Source organism: Somniosus microcephalus, chromosome 10 (genome assembly GCF_052327205.1).
Source record: "Somniosus microcephalus isolate GS21.2 chromosome 10, FLI_Smic_1.0, whole genome shotgun sequence".
Lineage (NCBI taxonomy): Eukaryota > Metazoa > Chordata > Chondrichthyes > Squaliformes > Somniosidae > Somniosus > Somniosus microcephalus.
Genome location: NC_140996.1, coordinates 49149588 through 49168519, shown reverse-complemented (window position 1 = coordinate 49168519; position 18932 = coordinate 49149588). Strand labels below are relative to the sequence as shown.

General features: G+C 45.4%; 1 protein-coding gene across 1 annotated transcript in view; it reads right to left on the bottom strand.

Annotated features, from left to right (window-relative positions):
- Positions 1 to 1380: 1380 nt before the first annotated feature.
- Positions 1381 to 18932, bottom strand: part of LOC147111505 (uncharacterized) — a 74604-nt gene continuing 57052 nt past the window's right edge. Inside the window, exons 3-4 of the mRNA XM_085999892.1 lie at positions 1633 to 1683; positions 1381 to 1500 (exon numbers count right to left, since the gene is read on the bottom strand). Of these exons, the coding sequence (XP_085856018.1) occupies positions 1381 to 1500; positions 1633 to 1683 (171 nt within the window). The remainder of the gene's footprint in view (positions 1501 to 1632; positions 1684 to 18932) is intronic.

Genomic DNA, 18932 nt, shown 5'->3' with positions numbered 1-18932 from the left:
TGGAGTGCATCATCACCCTGGCAAACCGAATTTTAATTTAATTTGTTAAGTTTTATTAAGTTACAGTTAATTCACAGTTAATTTGGTTCAATAAAAAGAGGACCACCACTTTCTAAGGGCAATTAGGGATGGACAATAAATGTTGGCCTTGTCAGTGACACCCACATCCAATGAAGGAAAAAAAATAAGGACCTGCTTCCTAAATTTGTGTGTGGAAGCACCTGATTCGCTGGGTCTTCACCTTGAACTGGAAGTTATTGGCTTAACGGTCAGGAAGCATGCTCCAGAAGTGCTATTTAAAGGGATATTTGCCTCCATTAAGGTAAGTCTCTGTTTGGAGTTGTTAGCTTATAGCAGAGTGGGGTACTGATTTTTTTGATGGTTGTTTCACTGAACTGAACTCAAAGTGTGATTTTTGGGAGGCCCTGCGCTCTGTCCAAGGATTGCTTTCCCAACATTGTTGGAACCTAAGTATTCTGTTTGATCTGCCTTTGGGGTTATGACATGAGGAGCAGGGACAATGGCAACAGCAACAAGAAAGACAGCAGAGGGTTGTACAGGCTGCTGGAAAAGAGCAAAGGAGGGAAGGTGAAGGAAGTCTTACACCATGAAGGTGCACAGGAACTGGATTACCTACCTCAACTTTACAGAGGAGCAGTGCATCCGGCGGCTCCGTTTCCCCAGGGAGACAGTGACTGACCTCTGCCACCTGCTGAACTACAAATTGCAGCCCTGTACCAGGGTGTCCACAGCACTGCCTGTGACTTGTGAAGCTCACTGTGACCCTGAACCTTTCTGCATTGGGCTCCTTACAACATCGAGCAGGTGACATCAGTAACATTTCTCAGTTCGCTGTGCACACTGCAAACAAGGGGGTCACAGATGCACTGTTTGCCAGCTGCCAGGAATTCATCACCAATGGAGGCTCCAAGCAGGAGGAGAGTGTCGTGGGGTTTGCAAAAATGTCTGGATTTCCTTAGGTGGAGGGGTCATAAACTGCATCGATATGGCTCTGTGTGCTCCCGTACACGACCAAACCCTCTACTACAACAGGAAGGGATTTAATTTGTTAAATGAACAACCTGTCAGCGACCATAGGCAATGATTTATGCAGGTCTGTGACTGGTATCCTGGCAGTAGTCATGATGGCCTCATCCTACGTCAGTCCTCAGTACTGAATCTCTTCCACCCAGACTGTCGGTTGTTAGGCTGGCTGCTTGTGAACAAAGGCTGTACTCTGAACACCAGGCTCATGATTCCACAGATGCACAGCATATATAAAATCAGAGTCACACCAGACCAGGGCTCTCATAGAGCAAGTAAAGATTCTGATGCCTCAACAGATCTGGAGGCGTGCTTCAAAATAACCTGGAGCTAGTGTCAAGATTTGTCATTGTGTGCTGCTTGCTGCACAACTTCGCCTTGGAAAGGGAACAAGTGTTGGAGCCACAAGAACAGGAAGAACATGAGGAATAGGAAGAAGGGATCAGGAAGCTGAAGCTGCAGAGGAAGAGCAAGGTCCAGCAGTTATGTCAGCTGCCAGAGCTCTCAGGCACCAAATCATTGTTGAGAGATTCTCATGCATGTTCCCCCCCTCTCCCCAATGCACAAACAGTCCCTCCATCCACCTACCATCTGAATACCCTCATACAGTCGAACTTCATGGATGTTGCCCTTACATGACTAAGAATATCAAGACCAACAGCAATCCAAGGAAAAAAATGTTTACTTTACAAAGATGCTTCATCACACTTCATATTGAACTGAGAGAAATTAAAAAAAAACACCATTGAGTAAAGCTCTAGGGGGGCAAAATTCAACAGGAGCAAACCGGCAGGGGACAGGCACGGCTGCATGTCCTTACCCTGATGGAGGAGACAGAGGTTGCTATCGTTGGTGTGGTCATCGCTGATGCCATGGCCAGCGGCAGGGCTGAAACTATCGGAGATGACGGTATCCTCATACCTTATCCTCCTTCTCACATCCCACTTCCCTCTCATCCCACAATGTCTTTTGATTTAAATGCTGCAGATAGTGTAAGCAGGTACCTCTTAATTTCCCTCCTCAATGCACCACAACCCTACCCTTGTGCCTTTCTCCTTTCAAATACCCAAGAACTGCAACGTGGCCAGGCTGCGGTGGAAGAGGAAGAAGGCAGTGAGGATGAATAGATGCCATCACTCGATTTCATACTCGTAGCCATCAGCTCAGATATAGAGACTGTGCATAATTTAGAGGTTAGTTTAGAGGTGGGATCTGCATGTGGTGAGACACTCGGCAAGAGTGGCCTGCAGCCAGGGCAGGGGGCAAGGGTAGCGCAGGTGTCAGCTCGCGGGAGGGCAGCGTGGCTTTTGTTGTATGCTTGCTGCCCGCGTGGGCTGCACACCGGAGTCATGAGCTATGTCATAAAAGGATAGCCATTGTCACCCAGTAGCAACCCTTTGGATTGTCAAGGTAGCTCTGGGAACAACAGCATAGTGGTAATGTTACTGGACTAGTAATCCATAGGCCTGGACTAATGATCCGGAGATGTGAGTTCCAATCCCACCACGGCAACTGGGGAATTTAAATTCAATTCATTAAATAAATCTGAAATAAAAAGCTAGTATCAGTACTGGTGATCATAAAACAATCAGATTGTTGTAAAAAACAATTAGGTTCACTACAGTCCTTTCGGGAAGGAAATCTGCTGTCCTAACCTGGTCTGGCCTATATGTGACTCCAGACTCACAGCAATGTCATAGGGGGAGAAATTCGGTGGGCTGCGCCACCAGTTAGTGCCTAAAGAGGGCACTCAGTGGCTTTAACGCCACTGGCCACGCCTCCCATGATATTTAGTTGGGCGCTAATGGCGGCGTTAGCCTGTTGCGCTGCGCCACCACTGATGACATCATCGGTGTGCGCAGCGCTCCGCTACTGCCCCGATCGTGATATTTGGCAGCGACCGCCTCTGTAGCGCCGCTTGCTAATCGCGCCCGGTTCACGGGGCCTACCTGTGGCGGCAGTGGCAGAAATTAAGGTGGAGGTGCGGAGCGGCCGTTTTTTTCGGCGGCCGCCTGCCAGCACCTCCGTCCCCGGCCTCCTGTTCTCCCCCCGCGGCATTGCCGGCTGCTTTCCGAGAGCCCGGCACTTCTCCTCGGTGCCGGGCTCTTTTGCCGGCACTCGCGATCTCTGATCGCGCTGGTGCAGGCCCCTCCCCCTTAAGAATGGGAGGAAGGCCTGCAGTACCGCAGCGCGCCGTGCCGCAGCGTGTGGCGCTGTGGCACCTTGCGCTGCAATATTCAGTTTCAGTGCCCTAAGAGGGACGCGGAGCGCCTCGAGCCTCGCCTCGTGTCCCTCTTGGGGCGCTCAAGCTGAATTTCCGGCGATCGCTGCTGCTCCGATCGCAGCGCAAAATCTGTCGCCCAGGCGAGCTTGGCGCCCCGTTTGCGGCTCCACCCAATTTCTCCCCCGTTGACTCTTAACTGCCCTCAGTTGCAACAAACCATTATAATAATAAAACCGGACGGACCACCCAGCATCAACCTAGGCAATGGCTTCAGCTGTGAAAATCATAGAAATTTACAACACAGAAAGAGGCCATTCGGCCTACAAAGAGCGATCCACCCTAATCCCACTTTCCAGCACTTGGTTTGTAGGTTGCGGCACTTCAAGTGCATATCCAAGTACTTTTTAAATATGTTGAGGGTTTCTGCCTCTACCACCCTTTCAGGCAATGAGTTCCAGACCCCCACAACCCTCTGGGTGAAGAAATTTCTCCTCAAATCCCCTCTCAACCTCCAACCAATTACTTTAAAACTATGCACCCTGGTTATTGACCCTTCTGCTAAGGGAAATACATAAGAATATAAGAAATAGGAGCAGGAGTAGGCCAATCGGCCCCTCGAGCCTGCTCCGCCATTCAATAAGATCATGGCTGATCTGATCCTAACCTCAAATCTACTTCCGCTCTCCATCGCACCCGAACCCATGTGATCTCCCGGGAGAGGCGAAAAACCAGATAAAAACCCAATGGCCAATTTGGGAGAAAAAATCTGGGAAATTCCTCTCCGACCCACCTAGGCGATCGAAACTCGTCCCGGAGATCACTCTGTCCCTATATTTCCTGCAGTACTTACCTTCTGTAAAAGATGATCTCCACCCCAGCCAGGAACAGGCCCAATTTACTCTTGAAGGACTCCTAGCTGGCAGCCTGTTCCCGAGGTCTCCACTAATCCCTGTGACTAGAACCATCTCCTGAAATCTAACACAGAATTAGAACACAAGAAGTAGGAGCAGGACCAGGCTACACGGCCCCTGGGCCCGCTCCGCCACCCATAGGGCCATGACCGATCCGAACCTGGACTCATGTCCAATTTCCTGCCCGGTCCCCGTAACCCCTAATTCCCTTTACTTCTAGGAAACTGTCTATTTCTGTTTTAAATGTTAACTGTCTGGGGCAGCAAATTCCACAGACCTACTACCCTCTGAGTGAAGAAGTTTCTCCTCATCTCAGTTTTGAAAGAGCAGCCCCTTATTCTAAGATTATGCCCCCTAGTTTCACCCATCATTGGGAACATCCTCACCGCATCCACCCGATCAAGCCCCTTCACAATCTTATATGTTTCAATAAAATCGCCTCTCATTCTTCTGAACTCCAATGAGTAGAGTCCCAATCTACTCAACCTCTCCTCATATGTCCACCCCCTCATCCCCGGGATTAACCGAGTGAACCTTCTTTGTACTGCCTAGAGAGCAAGTATGTCTTTTCTTAAGTATGGACAACAAAACTGTATGCAGTATTCCAGGTGCGGTCTCACCAATACCTTGTATAACTGCAGCAATACCTCCCTGTTTTTATATTCTATCCCCCTAGCAATAAAAGCCAACATTCCATTGGCCTTCTTGATCACCTGCTGCACCTGCATACTAACTTTTTGAGTTTTGTGCACCAGGACTCCCAGATCCCTTTGTAATGCAGTACTTTCCAGTTTCTTGCCATTAAGATAATTGATTGCTCTATGATTTTTCCTGCCAAAGTGCATAACCTCACACTTTCCAGTATTGTATTCTATCTGCCAAATCTCTGCCCACTTACTTAGCCTGTCTATGTCCCTTTGCAGGTTTTTTATGTCCTCCTCACTCACTACTTTCCCTCCCATCTTTGTATCATCTGCAAACTTTGATATGTTACACTCGGTCCCCTCCTCCAAATCGTTAATATAGATTGTAAAGAGTTGGGGTCCCAGCACTGACCCCCGTGGAACACCACTAGTTACTGATTGCCAGTCTGAGAATGAACCATTTATCCCAACTCTCTGCTTTCTGTTAGATAACCAATCCTCCACCCATGCCAGAACATTACCCCCAATCCCGTGATTTTTTATCTTGAGCAATAATCTTTTGTGTGGCACCTTGTCAAATGCCTTTGGAAGTCTAAATACACTACGTCCACTGGTTCCCCTTTATCCACCCTGTATGTTACGTCCTCAAAGAACTCAAGCAAATTTGTCAAACATGACTTCCCCTTCATAAAACCATGCTTACTTTGTCCTATTAAATTATGTTTATCCAAATGTCCCATTACTGTCTCCTTAATAATGGACTCCAAAATTTTACCAACCACAGATGTTAGGCTAACTGGTCTATAGTTTCCAGCCTTCTGCCTACTACTCTTTTTAAATAAGAGTGTTACATTAGCAGTTTTCCAATCTGCCGGGACCTTTGCTGAGTCCAGGGAGTTTTGGAAAATTATTACCAATGCATCCACAATCCCTACCGCCACTTCCCTCAAGACCCTAGGATGTAAGCCATCAGGTCCTGGGGATTTATCTGCCTTAAGTCCCATTATTTTACCGAGTACCAATTCGTTAGTGATTCTAATCGTATTTAGCTCCTCCCCCCCTAGAGCCCCCTGTTTGTCCAGTGTTGGGATATTCTTAGTGTCCTCTACCGTAAAGACTGAAACAAAATATTTGTTCAGCGTTTTTGCCATCTCCATGTTTTCCACCATTAATTTCACTGTCTCATGCTCTAAGGGACCAACATTTACTTTAGCCACCCTTTTTCTTTTTATATAACTATAGAAACTCTTGCTATCTGTTTTTATATGTTTTGCTAATTTACTTTCATAATCTATCTTCCCTTTCTTAATCAATCGTTTAGTTATTTTTTGCTGTCTTTTGAAGACTACCCAATCTTCTATCCTCCCACTAGATTTGGCTACCTTATATGCCCTTGTTTTTATTCGGATACTATCCTTAATTACTTTACTTAGCCACGGATGGCTGTCATTCTTTTTACACCCTTTTTTCCTCAGTAGAATATATATTTTTTGAAAGTTCTAAAATAACTCCTTAAATGTACACCACTGCTCATGTACCATCTTACCCTTTAATCTATGTTCTATCCACTCTATCTAGGCCCCTCATCATTTTATACCCCTCAATTAGGTCTCGCCTCAGCCTCCTCAAAAGAAAACAACCTCAGTCTATCCAATCTTTCCTCATAGCTAAAATTCCCCAGCCCAGACAACATCCTTGTAAATCTCCTCTGCACCCCCTCTAGTGCAATCACACCCTTCCAGTAATATGGTGACCAGAATTGCACGCAGTATTCTATTTGCGGCCTAACTAGTGTTTTATACAGTTCAAGCATAACCTCCCTGATCTTATATTCTATGCCTCGGCTAAGAAAGGCAAGTATCCCGTAAGCCTTCTTAACCACCTTATCTACCTGTCCTGCTACCTTCAGGGATATGTGGACATGCACTCCAATGTCCCTCTGATCTTTTACACTTCTCAGTGTCCTACCATTTATAGTGTATTCCCTTGCCTTGTTAGCCCTTCCCAAATGCATTACCTCACACTTCTCCAGATCATCTGCAAACTTCTTACTTCCTACATTCCAGTCCAAATCATTGATATATACCACAAAAAGCAGGGGACCCAGTACTTAGCCCTGTGGAACCCCACTGGAAACAGCCTTCCAGTCACAAAAACACCCTTCGACCATTACCCTTTGTTTCCTGCCTCTGAGCCAATTTTGGATCCAACTTGCCACTTTGCCTTGGCTCCCATGGGCTTTTACTTTCGTGACCAGTTTGCCATGCCGGACCTTATCAAAAGCTTTGCTAAAATCCATATAGACTACATCAAATGCACTACTCTCATCGACCCTCCTTGATGTCTCCTAAAAAAATTCAATCAAGTTAGTCAGACACGACCTTCCCTTAACAAATCTATGCTGACTGTCCCTGATTCATCTGTGTCTTTCTAAATGAAGATTTATCCTGTCCCTCAGAATTTTTTCCAATATTTTCCCACCACCAAAGTTAGGCTGACTGGCCTGTAATTACTCGGTCTATCCCTTTCTCACTTTTTAAACAACGGTACCACGTTAGCAGTCCTCTGGCTCCACACCTGTAGCCAGAGAGAATTGGAAAATGATGGTCAGAGCCTCTGCTTTTTCCAACTTACTTCTCTTAACAGTCTGGGATTCATTTCATCCGGGCTTGGGGATTTACCCCCTTTCAAAGATGCTAAACCCCTTAATACTTCCTCTCTTTCACTATGTTTATTTCATCTAATATTTCACATTCCTCCTCCCTCATTGCAATGTCTGCATCGTCCCTCACTTTTGTGAAAACAGACGCAGTGTATTCATTAAGAACCATACCCATGTCTTCCGCTTCCACACACATGTTACCTTTATGGTCCCTAATAGGCCTTACTCTTACTTTAGTTATCCTCTTGCTGTTAATGTATTTATAAAACATCTTTGGGTTTTCCTTGATTTTACTTGCCAATATTTTTTCATGCCCTCTCTTTGCTTTCCTAATTTCCTTTTTGATTTCACCCCTGCACTTTCTATACTCCTCTAGGCTTTCTGCAGTATTGAGTCCTCGGTATCTGTCATAAGCTTCCCTTTTTTTCTTTATCCTACCCTGTATGCCCCTTGACATCCAGTGAGCTCTAGATTTGTTAGTCCCACCCTTTTCGTTTAAGGGAACATACTTTCTGCAGTATTGAGTCCTCGGTATCTGTCATAAGCTTCCCTTTTTTTCTTTATCCTACCCTGTATGCCCCTTGACATCCAGCGAGCTCTAGATTTGTTAGTCCCACCCTTTTCGTTTAAGGGAACATACTTGCTCTGAACTCTCACTATCTCCTCCTGGAATGCCTCCCACTGCTCTGACAGATTTACCTTCAAGTTTCTGAGCCCGATTTTATTAATGGAGGCGGGTTGGGTGTGGGTCAGGTGGTTTCCAGCTCCCAGTCCCGCCCCCAGTGCACCCGGCCCACAGATGTGATTTTGCCTTGATTCACCTTGTTAAGCCCGCCCTGCGGGCTTGCCGGCCAATTAAGAGGAAGCAGGTCAGGTGACATCATTTGGTGACACATCATCTGCCGGTTTCCTTAAAGTGACCACGCACAATTTTATTTTAAAAGTTGATTTCTCAGTGTTTGACAGCATTGAGGTGCTGCAAACACTGACAATCACTGCACAAAGGTGACCTCTTACACCCAGGCTCTCCAATGACTTCCTCCATAGGCTGGAATATATGGCAGCTGCAGGTGAGGTGGCAGAAGCGATCTGTCACTGGTGAGAGAGGTTCTCCCAATGAGGTGGCACGGGACATGGATTTAAAAACTTGTAACCTAAAGAAAAGTGTAAATGTATTAAAAATGCAGTACCCAACATTTTCTTTCCTCTGAGACTCACCATGTGCAACATTGGATCCTTCACACCACTTCTGCAGCTGTCATCAATCCAGAAACATTACAGCAGACTCACAACACGCCACACCTACAGGGCGTCGTGTCCGGACGTCGGGAATCCCGAGCCAGAAGTGACAAAATTCAAAAATAGGCTGTCAAATACTGGCAAGTACCTGTTAAAAGGCAGGTAATTGCCTTTAATCACCTTCCCACCGCTAGGTGTCGGGTCCATTCGCAAATCGAGGACCCGACACTTGGGAAAATTGTTTGGAGGTGGATCGCAACCCACCGTCAATCAAAATAATTTTAACCATTGACCCGCCTCCAAACCCACCTTCTGAGCACTGGCAAAATCCAATGCTCTGTCTCCAGTCCACTTTGGCTAAATCACCTCTCAGCTTAGTAAAATTAGTTTTTCCCCAATTGAGAACTTTTATTCCTGGTCTGTCCTTGTCCTTTTCCATAACAACCCTAAATCTAACTGAATTATGATCACGACCACCAATATGCTCTCCCACTGATACCCTTTCCACCTGCCCAGCTTCATTTCCTAAAACAAGGTCCAGAACTGCCTCCTCTCTTGTTGGGCTTGCTACGTATTGGCTAAAAAAGTTCTCCTGAATGCATTTTAAAAATTCTGCTCCCTCTATACCTTTCACACTAATTTTATCCCAGTTAATATTAGGGAAGTTGAAATCCCCTACTATTACTGCCCTACTTTTGCACATCTCAGAAATGTGCCTACATATTTGCTCTTCTATCTCCCTCTGACTGTTCAGAGGTCAAAAGTACACTCCCAGCAGTGTGATTGCCCCTTTTTAGTTTTTCCGTTAAACCCATATGGCCTCATTTGATGATCCTTCTAATGGCACACACAGCCCAGTCGGCCCTGCAAAGTCCTCCTCACTAACATCTGGGGACTTGCGCCAAAATTGGGAGAGCTGTCCCACAGACTAGTCAAGCAACAGCCTGACAAAGTCATACTCACGGAATCATACCTTTCAGCCAATGTCCAAGATTCCTCCAGCACCATCCCTGAGTAGGTCCTGTCCCACCAGCATGACAGACCCACCAGAAGTGGCAGCACAGTGGTATACAGTCGGGAGGGAGTGGCCCTGGGAGTGCTCAACGTTGCCTCTGGACCCCATGAAGTCTCATGGCTTCAGGTCTAGCATGGGCAAGGAAACTCCTGCTGATTACCACCTACCGCCCTCCCTCAGCTGATGAACCAGTACTACACCATGTTGAACACCTCTTGGAAGAAGCACTGAGGGTAGCAAAGGCACAGAATATACTCTGGGCCTTCAATGTCCGGCCAATTTGATTCACTCCACATGATATCAAGAAACGGCTGAGCGCACTGGATACAGCAAAGGCTCCGGGCCCTGACAACAGCCCGGCTGTCGTGCTGAAGACTTGTGCTCCAGAACTAGCCCCGCCTCTAGCCAAGCTGTTCCAGTACAACTACAACACTGGCATCTATCCGACAATATGGAAAACTGCCCAGGTATGTCCTGTCCACAAAAAACAGGACAAAGCCAACCCGACCAATTACCGCCCCATCTGTCGATTCTCAATCATCAGCAAAATGATGGAAGGTGTCATCGACAGTGCTATCAAGCGGCACTTACTCACCAACAACCTTCTCACCGATGCTCAGTTTGGGTTCCACCAGGACCACTCATATCCAGTTCTCATTACAGCCTTGGACCAAACATGGACAAAAGAGCTGAATTGCAGAGGTGAGGTGATAATGACTGCCCTTCATATCAAGGCAGCATTTGACTGAGTGTGGCATCAAGGAGCCCTAGTACAACTGAAGTCAATAGGAATTGGTGGGAAAACTATCCAGTGGCTGGAGTCATACCTCGCACAAAGGAAGATGGTTGTGGTGATTGAAGGTCAATCATCTCAGCACCAGGACACCCCTGCAGGAATACCTCAGGGCAGTGTCCTAGGCCCAATCATCTTCAGCTGCTTCATCAATGACCTTCCCGCCATCATAAGGTCAGAAGTGGGGATGTTCGTTGATATTTGCACAGTGTTCAATTCCATTCGCAAATCCTCAGATAACAAAACAGTCCATGCCCTCATGCAACAAGACCTGGACAACATTCATGCGTGGCCTGATAAGTGGCAAATAACATTCGCACCACATAAGTGCCAGGCAATGACTACCTCCAACAAGCGATTGTCTATCCACTGCCCTTGACATTCAACGGCATTACCATCACTGAATCCCCCACCATCAACATCCTGGGGGAAGCCATTGACCAGAAACTTAACTGGACCAGCTACATAACTAATTTGGCAACAAGAGCAGGTGAGAGGCTGGGTATTCTGCAAATACTTACTCCCCAAAGCCTTTCCACCATTTACAAGGCACAAGTCAGGAGTGTGATGGAATAGTCTCCACTTGCCTGGATGAGTGCAGCTCCAACAACACTCAAGAAGCTCGACAGCATTCAGGACAAAGCAGCCCACTTGATTCGCACCTCATCCACCACCATAAACATTCACTCCTTCCACCACTGGCATAATCTGCTTCCACCACTTTTTCAGGCAGTTCATTCCAGATCACAACAATTCCCTCTGTAAATAAATATTTCCTCATATTGCTTCTGCTTCTCTTGCCAATTACCTTAAATCTGTGTCCTCTGGTTACCGACCCTTCTGTCACTGGAAACAGTTTCTCTTTATTTATTCCTCTATCACATCTCCTCTTAACCTTTTCTGCTCCAAGGAGAACAACCCCAGCTTCTCCACATAACTGAAACCCTTCCTCCCTGGTACCATTCTACTAAATCTCTTCTGCACTCTCTCCAAAGGCTTGACATCCTTCCTAGAATGTGGTGTTCAGAATTGAACAGGATACTCCAGATAAGGTCAAACCAGTATTTTATAACGGTTTAGCATAACTTCCTTGCTGTTGTACTCTATTCCGCCATTAATAAAGCCAAGAATCCCATATGCTGTTTTTACAGCCTTCTCTACTTGTCCTGCCACCTTCAAAGATTTGTGTACATACACACCCCCAGGTCTCTGTTCCTGCACCCCCTTTAAAATTGCACCATTTAGTTTATATTGCGTCTCCCCATTCTTCCTACCAAAATCTTTCACTTCACACTTCTCTGCATTAAATTTCATTTGCCATGTGTCTACCCATTTCACCAGTCTGTCTATGTCCCCATGAAGTCTGTTACTATCCACCTCATTGTTTACTACATTTCCAAGTTTCGTTTCATCTGCAAACTTTGAAATTATGTCCTGTATACCTAAGTCCAGGTCATTCATATATATCAAAAGTGCTTTGGTCTAATACTGACCCTTGGGGAGCAGCACTGTATACTTCCCTCCAGTCTGGAAAAACTACCTTTCACCACCTCTGCTTTCTGTCCCTCAGCTAATTTTTTATCCATGCTGCCACTGTCCCTTTAATCCCATGGGTTTTAATTTTGCTAACAAGTCTATTATCTGCATGAGAACAGAGTACAGGAGTGATGAGACACACTCAAATCCCTTATCAAAATCATCCTTCATGTTTTGAGAAACAGAGGACCTGCTGGAGCCCAGAGCCAAGGTGGCAGCAGTCTAAGCTTCCACTGAAGCTGTCAGAGTTGCCACCGGAGGCTCCATCACTGTAGTTGCCAATTTGGTGTTCGTTGAACTGATCAATTGTTCAGGAGTTGACTGCATGGTCTGGTTGCCATGGGCGATGACTCCATACAAGTTGGAGTTGGACTCCTCTCTGCTCTCTGCCATTGTACAGAAGGTCGCTGCCTGGTGCACTTAGAAGCTTGTGCTGTATAGCCAGGAGTTTTCTTCTGTAGGCTGAGTCTCTGAGGTCTGTGGGCTGGATTTTCCTTAAGCTGTCGGGAAGGAGGCGGGACTACAACTTTCGGGTTTTAGTCCCGCCTCCGTCGACGTCCGGCCAATCGACGTGATTTTCCCTTGATTGACCTTGTTGAGGCCGCCCAGCGGGCTCAGCAGGCCAATTAAGGGCCACCCGGCAACAGGTGATGTCACAGACTGAAATTTCATCTGTCAAGAGTTTTTGACAGATGAAATATCAGTGTTTGACAGCTGTTTGAAGTTGTCAAACACTGACAGTCTGACTTCTAACTTGAGTCCTTCTACGCAGACTCAGTTAGAACTGTCACCGGCAATGAAAGCTGAAGGCTATCACTTTTGACAGATCGCAGCCATTCAGCTTTCAGTTCCGGCTGAGTGATGAACTCCCACAGCCTAGAGGAAGGAAGGCTGTTAAGGTAAGTACATGTAAGTAAAACTTCTTTACACACTTTAGACACACCAAACACACTTACCTTTGCACTCATGCACCCATCACTCACCTTTACACCGATATCACGACCCCTCCAAGCCCTTCAGCCCGACGGCCTGCCTGCTCTAACCTGGCGTGGTTTGGAGCCGTCGATAATCGCATACGACACCCCTCAAAATAAGGATTAGGCTAAAAACTGCCTGTTAACTACCTGTTAACAGGCAGTTCATTGGCACTAATCCCTTCCCGCCTCGGGTCGGCGGGTCCCAGTGCGGGGCGGGTACCCGCCTCCCTTGAAAATTACGTGGAGGCGGGTTTTGGGCGGAATGGTGTTGGGACCCCCGAATTTGGGATTTTTGCCCCCCGCACGCCTGAAAGCCCGCCTCACAGCCCAATGAAAATCTGGCCCTTAATCTCTGCCATCTGCAGCAGAGCTTGGATATGAGGTCAACCTCTAGAGACATGTTTCCTGGGCCGGCCTATTCAACTGATTTTGCTCCTGGTTACTTGCACTTGATGAATTGCCCATTACAGACCTTGCTACTCAGGCCTCTAAACTACACAGGGCACTGAGCAAGGTATTTGCTTGAGTATGGTTGAGTGATGCTGCATCTTCCGGAGAGATGTCCTTGCCTTACTCTGGCCCTCTGCTCTCTGGCGTTTCAGGATCTGGAAGGTAAGAGAGGGATATGGGTTAGCAGTTAGTTTGCAAGGTTAAGCAGTGAAAGCTGAGTGACTGCTGAAAGATGCAACACTTTATTTTGCATAGAGTGTGAAGGTGAGACTTTAGTGACCTCCCTGATACGTCAATGTACTGTAAACTGCGATGTGTCACTGATATCCCCTACTGCAACTTGAAAGAAGCACTTTACATATAGGTTAAGGGTCAGGGTGGCCTTGACAGCCACAGGCAGTGCTGTCCATGCCTGAGGTGAGGCTCGAGTTGTTCCTGCAGCAGGTGACATAGGTCAATGACAGCCTCCTTGGTGAAGTGAAGACACCCGAGACATTTCTCCTGAGTAAAGTTAATGTAGGCGAAGTGCTTCCTGAATAACCGCTGTGGACATGGCTTCCTACGCAGTGCTCTCCTTCTCCCTCTTGTGGCAGTTGCTCCTGCTGTCTGATGTCTTGCTTGCTGCTCCCCCTCATCCTCCAGCTCAGAAAGCAGCCCAACGAGACCACCCATGACTGCAGTCAAGCTATCTCTGAAGCAGCCAACAGCAGTACTGTGTAGAGAAAGTAACCTTTCCAGAGTGAGAAAGCACACCATAAAACATCCAGAAGTTAATCAGCAGCCTGAAATAACAAACCAGCAACTAACCTGTTGGTACTGCATGATCCCTTTAAATACTGCTGGTGGAGGGTCCTTCCTGCCAAGTGTCGTTGGGGGAGTTCAGCACGTCCCTAGGAACCTGCTGGGGCAAACCAATATTGAGAACCCATCCTGCAAGGCCCGTAGGACTCTAATTTAAATAAAATATCCTGCTGTTCGCATACTCTGGACGTGTAATCCTGCTGCCAATGCTTCCACTTGCATCAATGTGGCAGGTGGTGCACTTCCAGAAGGAAATGTGTGTGCATTTCCTGCCTGCCATATCGAGCATTAGGAGACCATTTAGCATCGGAAAATGGGTGCTGAGCAGTCTAGGCCACGGTTTCTTATGATGCTAGTCTAATCAACACCATCCACCATTTACCTTTGATGTAGATTTCCAACATTTGCAGTGTTTTCTTCTTCTTAGGATACAAGAGAAAGCTTAACATCTCTGGGCACTCCTCCTCCGATTCTTCTTCTTAGGATACAAGAGAAAGCTTAACATCTCTGGGCACTCCTCCTCTGACCTCTAGCTTCCAACCTCTCTCTTTCTTGTTATTCTCTATTTTATTGCTACTACTATGGTCAAAGCTTTCCTTTCCTCCTCCTAATCTGAAAATGTGGCATGGTACATACTCCTCCCTGCATCATCACACTGTCAAAATCAAGACTCACCAACTTCTTCACCTTCAGACTTCACTTCCTCCTAAACATTTGCAACTATTAAAATCAAAGCTTTGCTGTTACACCATCAGTACTGTCTGTGTGGAGTTTGCACATTCTCCCTGTGTCTGCGTGGGTTTCCTCCGGGTGCTCCGGTTTCCTCCCACAGTCCAAAGATGTGCGGGTTAGGTTGATTTGGCTATGATAAATTGACCCTTAGTGTTAGGGGATTAAATACGTGGGGTTACGGGGATAGGGTGGGATATGAGTCGGTGCAGGCTCAATGGACCGAAATGGCCTCTATCTGCACTGTGGGGATTCTGTGTGATTCTGTGTGTGTGATTCACCTCATCTCTTTTATTCTTTTCAATACTGCTGGTGTCCTGCACTGTGGGCTTTAGCCCTTCACCTTAGTTTCTTAGTTAGAACAAAACTAGAAAAGATAGAGGTAGTTGTGACTTTGGGTGACAGTATTAAATGGCTGACATCAGATCATGAAATAGAAATGAAAATGGACGGCTGAATCAAAATCACCCATTTTACACTGTCACCTAAAGACACGATTACCCCCGATGGCAAGAGTGTGTATGAAGCTAACTGTACTGCTTTACTCATTTACATGTTTTGTCAATTTGATCAACGGAGGATGCAATCACTACTGCTCTACACTCGGCACTGAATCACCTAGATGGTAAGGAGACCTACATCAGAATGTTGTTTATAGACTACAGCTCAGCATTCAACACTATCGTCCCCAACAAGCTGGCCACCAAACTCCAAACTCTTGGCCTGAACACTTCCCTCTGCAACTGGACCCTGGACTTCCTAACAAACAGACCCCAGTCTGTCAAATTAGGCAACCACACCTCCCCCCCCTGACCCTGAACACGGGGGCCCCACAAGAATGTGTGCTGAGCCCCCTCCTCTACTCCCTCTTCACCCACGACTGTGTGGCTGTTAATGGTTCCAACACCATCATCAAGTTTGCAGATGACACCACGGTAGTAGGCCAGATCACCAACAACGATGAGTCAGCCTACAGGGAGGAGGTCCAGCATCTCGTGAAGTGGTGCGCCGACAACAACCTGGCCCTTAACACCAAGAAAACAAAGGAAATAATCGTGGACTTCAGGAAGTCCAAATGCGGAAGTCACACCCCCATCCACATCAATGGGGCGAAGGTGGAAAGGGTGGCCAGCTTTAAGTTCCTCGGAGTCCACATCACGGAAGACCTCTCCTGGTCCCTCAACACCTCCTCTCTGGTGAAGAAGGCCCAGCAGCGCCTATATTTCTTGAGGAGGCTGAAGGGATGTAATCTGTCACCCCCGATCCTCTCTAACTTCTACCGCTGCACTATAGAGAGCATCCTGACAAACTGTATCACGGTATGGTACGGCAGCTGTAGCTCCCATGGCCGGAAAGCCCTGCAGCGGGTAGTCAAAACTGTCCAACGCATTACCGGCACCCGGCTACCGACCATAGAACATATACATCAGAAACGCTGCCTACGGAGGGCACGGTCCATCATCAAAGACCCTACCCACCCCAGCCACAGTCTGTTCGCCCTCCTACCATCTGGAAGACGCTACAGATGCATTCGCACCCGTACGACCAGATTTAGGAACAGCTTCTTTCCCAGGGCTGTCATCCTACTGAACTCCACAAATAAACACTAAAGCCTGCACATCTGCCGATGCACTTTTTTATGGTCATATTTATGCTAATATATATGTACAAATGTATGTTGAAATGTTCAAGTGTCCTAATCCAAATTGTACACTCTCGGGAGCCGCAAGCCTACATTTCGTTGTACTGCACTTGTGCACTAACAATGACAATAAAAGTTGATTTGATTTGATTTGACATTAAAATATTTCTATAAGATCTGCGTTATCATCTGGGGATTGCTGAAATAACCAAACAGTATTTAATATAGCCTGAAGTTTAAAATTAATATGATTAAATACAACTCGCTGTATTATGAAATTCAGTTTTAAGTAGTTTTCAATATATTAAATTGACTATCTTTTCACAGGTATATCCACAATATTGAGGATGCAATTAGAGCACAATAATTTATATATTTTTCTTTAATGGAGGGCAATCTTATGTGTGTTTTTGTAAGACTTAAGTTTTTATTAACTTTTAAACCTTTACAGAGTTACCTGTGTATAAGAAATAATCTGGTGAAAGTACTGCTTTTAGAAGGATTAGATGTAAACAATTGTGGTTTGGGAAACTGTAAGGAGTGAAAATAATTAATTATTTTGGTGATATTTAGTAAGTTGAAATGAGAATTTTATACACTTATATTTTATGGAGCAGATCAATGGTCTTTTTAACAAACATTATCCAAAATTAGTTTGTCTTTAGGGTTGTTAAGGATGAAACTGAAGGCCAAGAATTTCCGCTTTGGGTGCAATTGGTGATCTGGCCGCAAATTGTGCTCAAAATTGCACTAGTTTTGCATAGTGAAATTTTTGCTCAAGCTTCCACTCAAATTAATTTGCATATCACCAAACGTAAAATCGTCCATGAAGCAGCGCAATCGGGAAGTATTTTAAAACGTAATTTAAAAAAATTACATTAAAATATTCTTTGATATATTTAAGAGTGGTAACCTGGGGCAGTATGATTAATACAGCTGCAAATGGGTTTATCACAAAAATTAAGCATTTTTAATCAGAGTATCTAGTCCACCACCTGTGAGTAACCCAATTTTAAATAACTGAAAATGACTTTATAAAACTATACAGAACCATTTACTAGTTTCATTGGTGTACAGTAGTCAGTTTCTTAATAAATTAAAACACAGCTTTTAAAAGGTGCCTATTAGTGGCCTTGCGCCTAAAAAAAAGCTTAATTTTAAGAGCCTCCTTGAAGGCCCGCAAACGGGCGCAATTAGCAGAAACTTGCCATGGTGATCAATTTGATCTGGGGGCGAGGCCAGCTTTGTGGACAGGGCTGCATTCCAGTGTGATGTTTTTTAAACTAGCGCAAAGCTCGATTCACGCTGGACGTAATTTATGCTTGAAATTCCGCGATCTTTTGCGCTGGTTTGGCTGATTTGGGGTGAATTGTACTGGAAACACCAGCGCAACTAAGTGGAAACTCCAGGCCTGTTTTATGTTGAGTTGTTTCTTGAATTTTTGTTTATGCAGAGAAAAATGCTATGAATTTTAAAAACTTAAAACAGCAAAATAAAATATAATGATTTGTGTTACTTTTATAAATATTGTTAATGATCTGTTTAAATGCATTATACTTTTAATTTACCAAACAACACAGTTCATAGAATTATAGAATGTGACCACAGAATATTACAGCACAAAAACAGACCACATGGCCCATCTAGTCTGTGCCAGCTGACGTTAGTCACCTAGTCTAGTCCCTTTCACTACCCAATTCCTTTCTCAAACACCTGTCTGATTCCCTTCTAAAAGTCTTTATGAACTCAACTTCGACAATGGATTGTGGCGGAGAATTTCACATTCTAACCATCCTCTATGTAAATAAACATTTTGAACCATTTCATTCTTTTCGTGATTATGTTCAATTTGTCCCCTCTTAAGAAATATCAGTCTCCCTTTAGTTACTTTAGAAACATGTGCACAATTATTGATGTTCTTGTTTTCTATATATATAATATATAAAATGTAAATCCAATTGTGTAACTACTTGATTCTTACATAGTGGCTGTCATACTCAATAATGTGTTGGTGTAACTAAATTTTGAATGGCCAATGAAGATATCTGCAAAAGCCAGGATTCAGTCTAATTAAAAAAATAAGGGTTGATTGTATTACAGATGCATTATTGTCAAAACCATGGACCTCACTTTTCTGTGATGAAGCTTCAGTTTTTGATCAGAGTGATTATTTGCAAGGTCTAGCAGTCCTTCTGCTCATGCGCTCCCGTTTGGGGTGCATGAAGACCATATTGGGAGCCTGAAGACTGTTCTGGTACTGCGCAT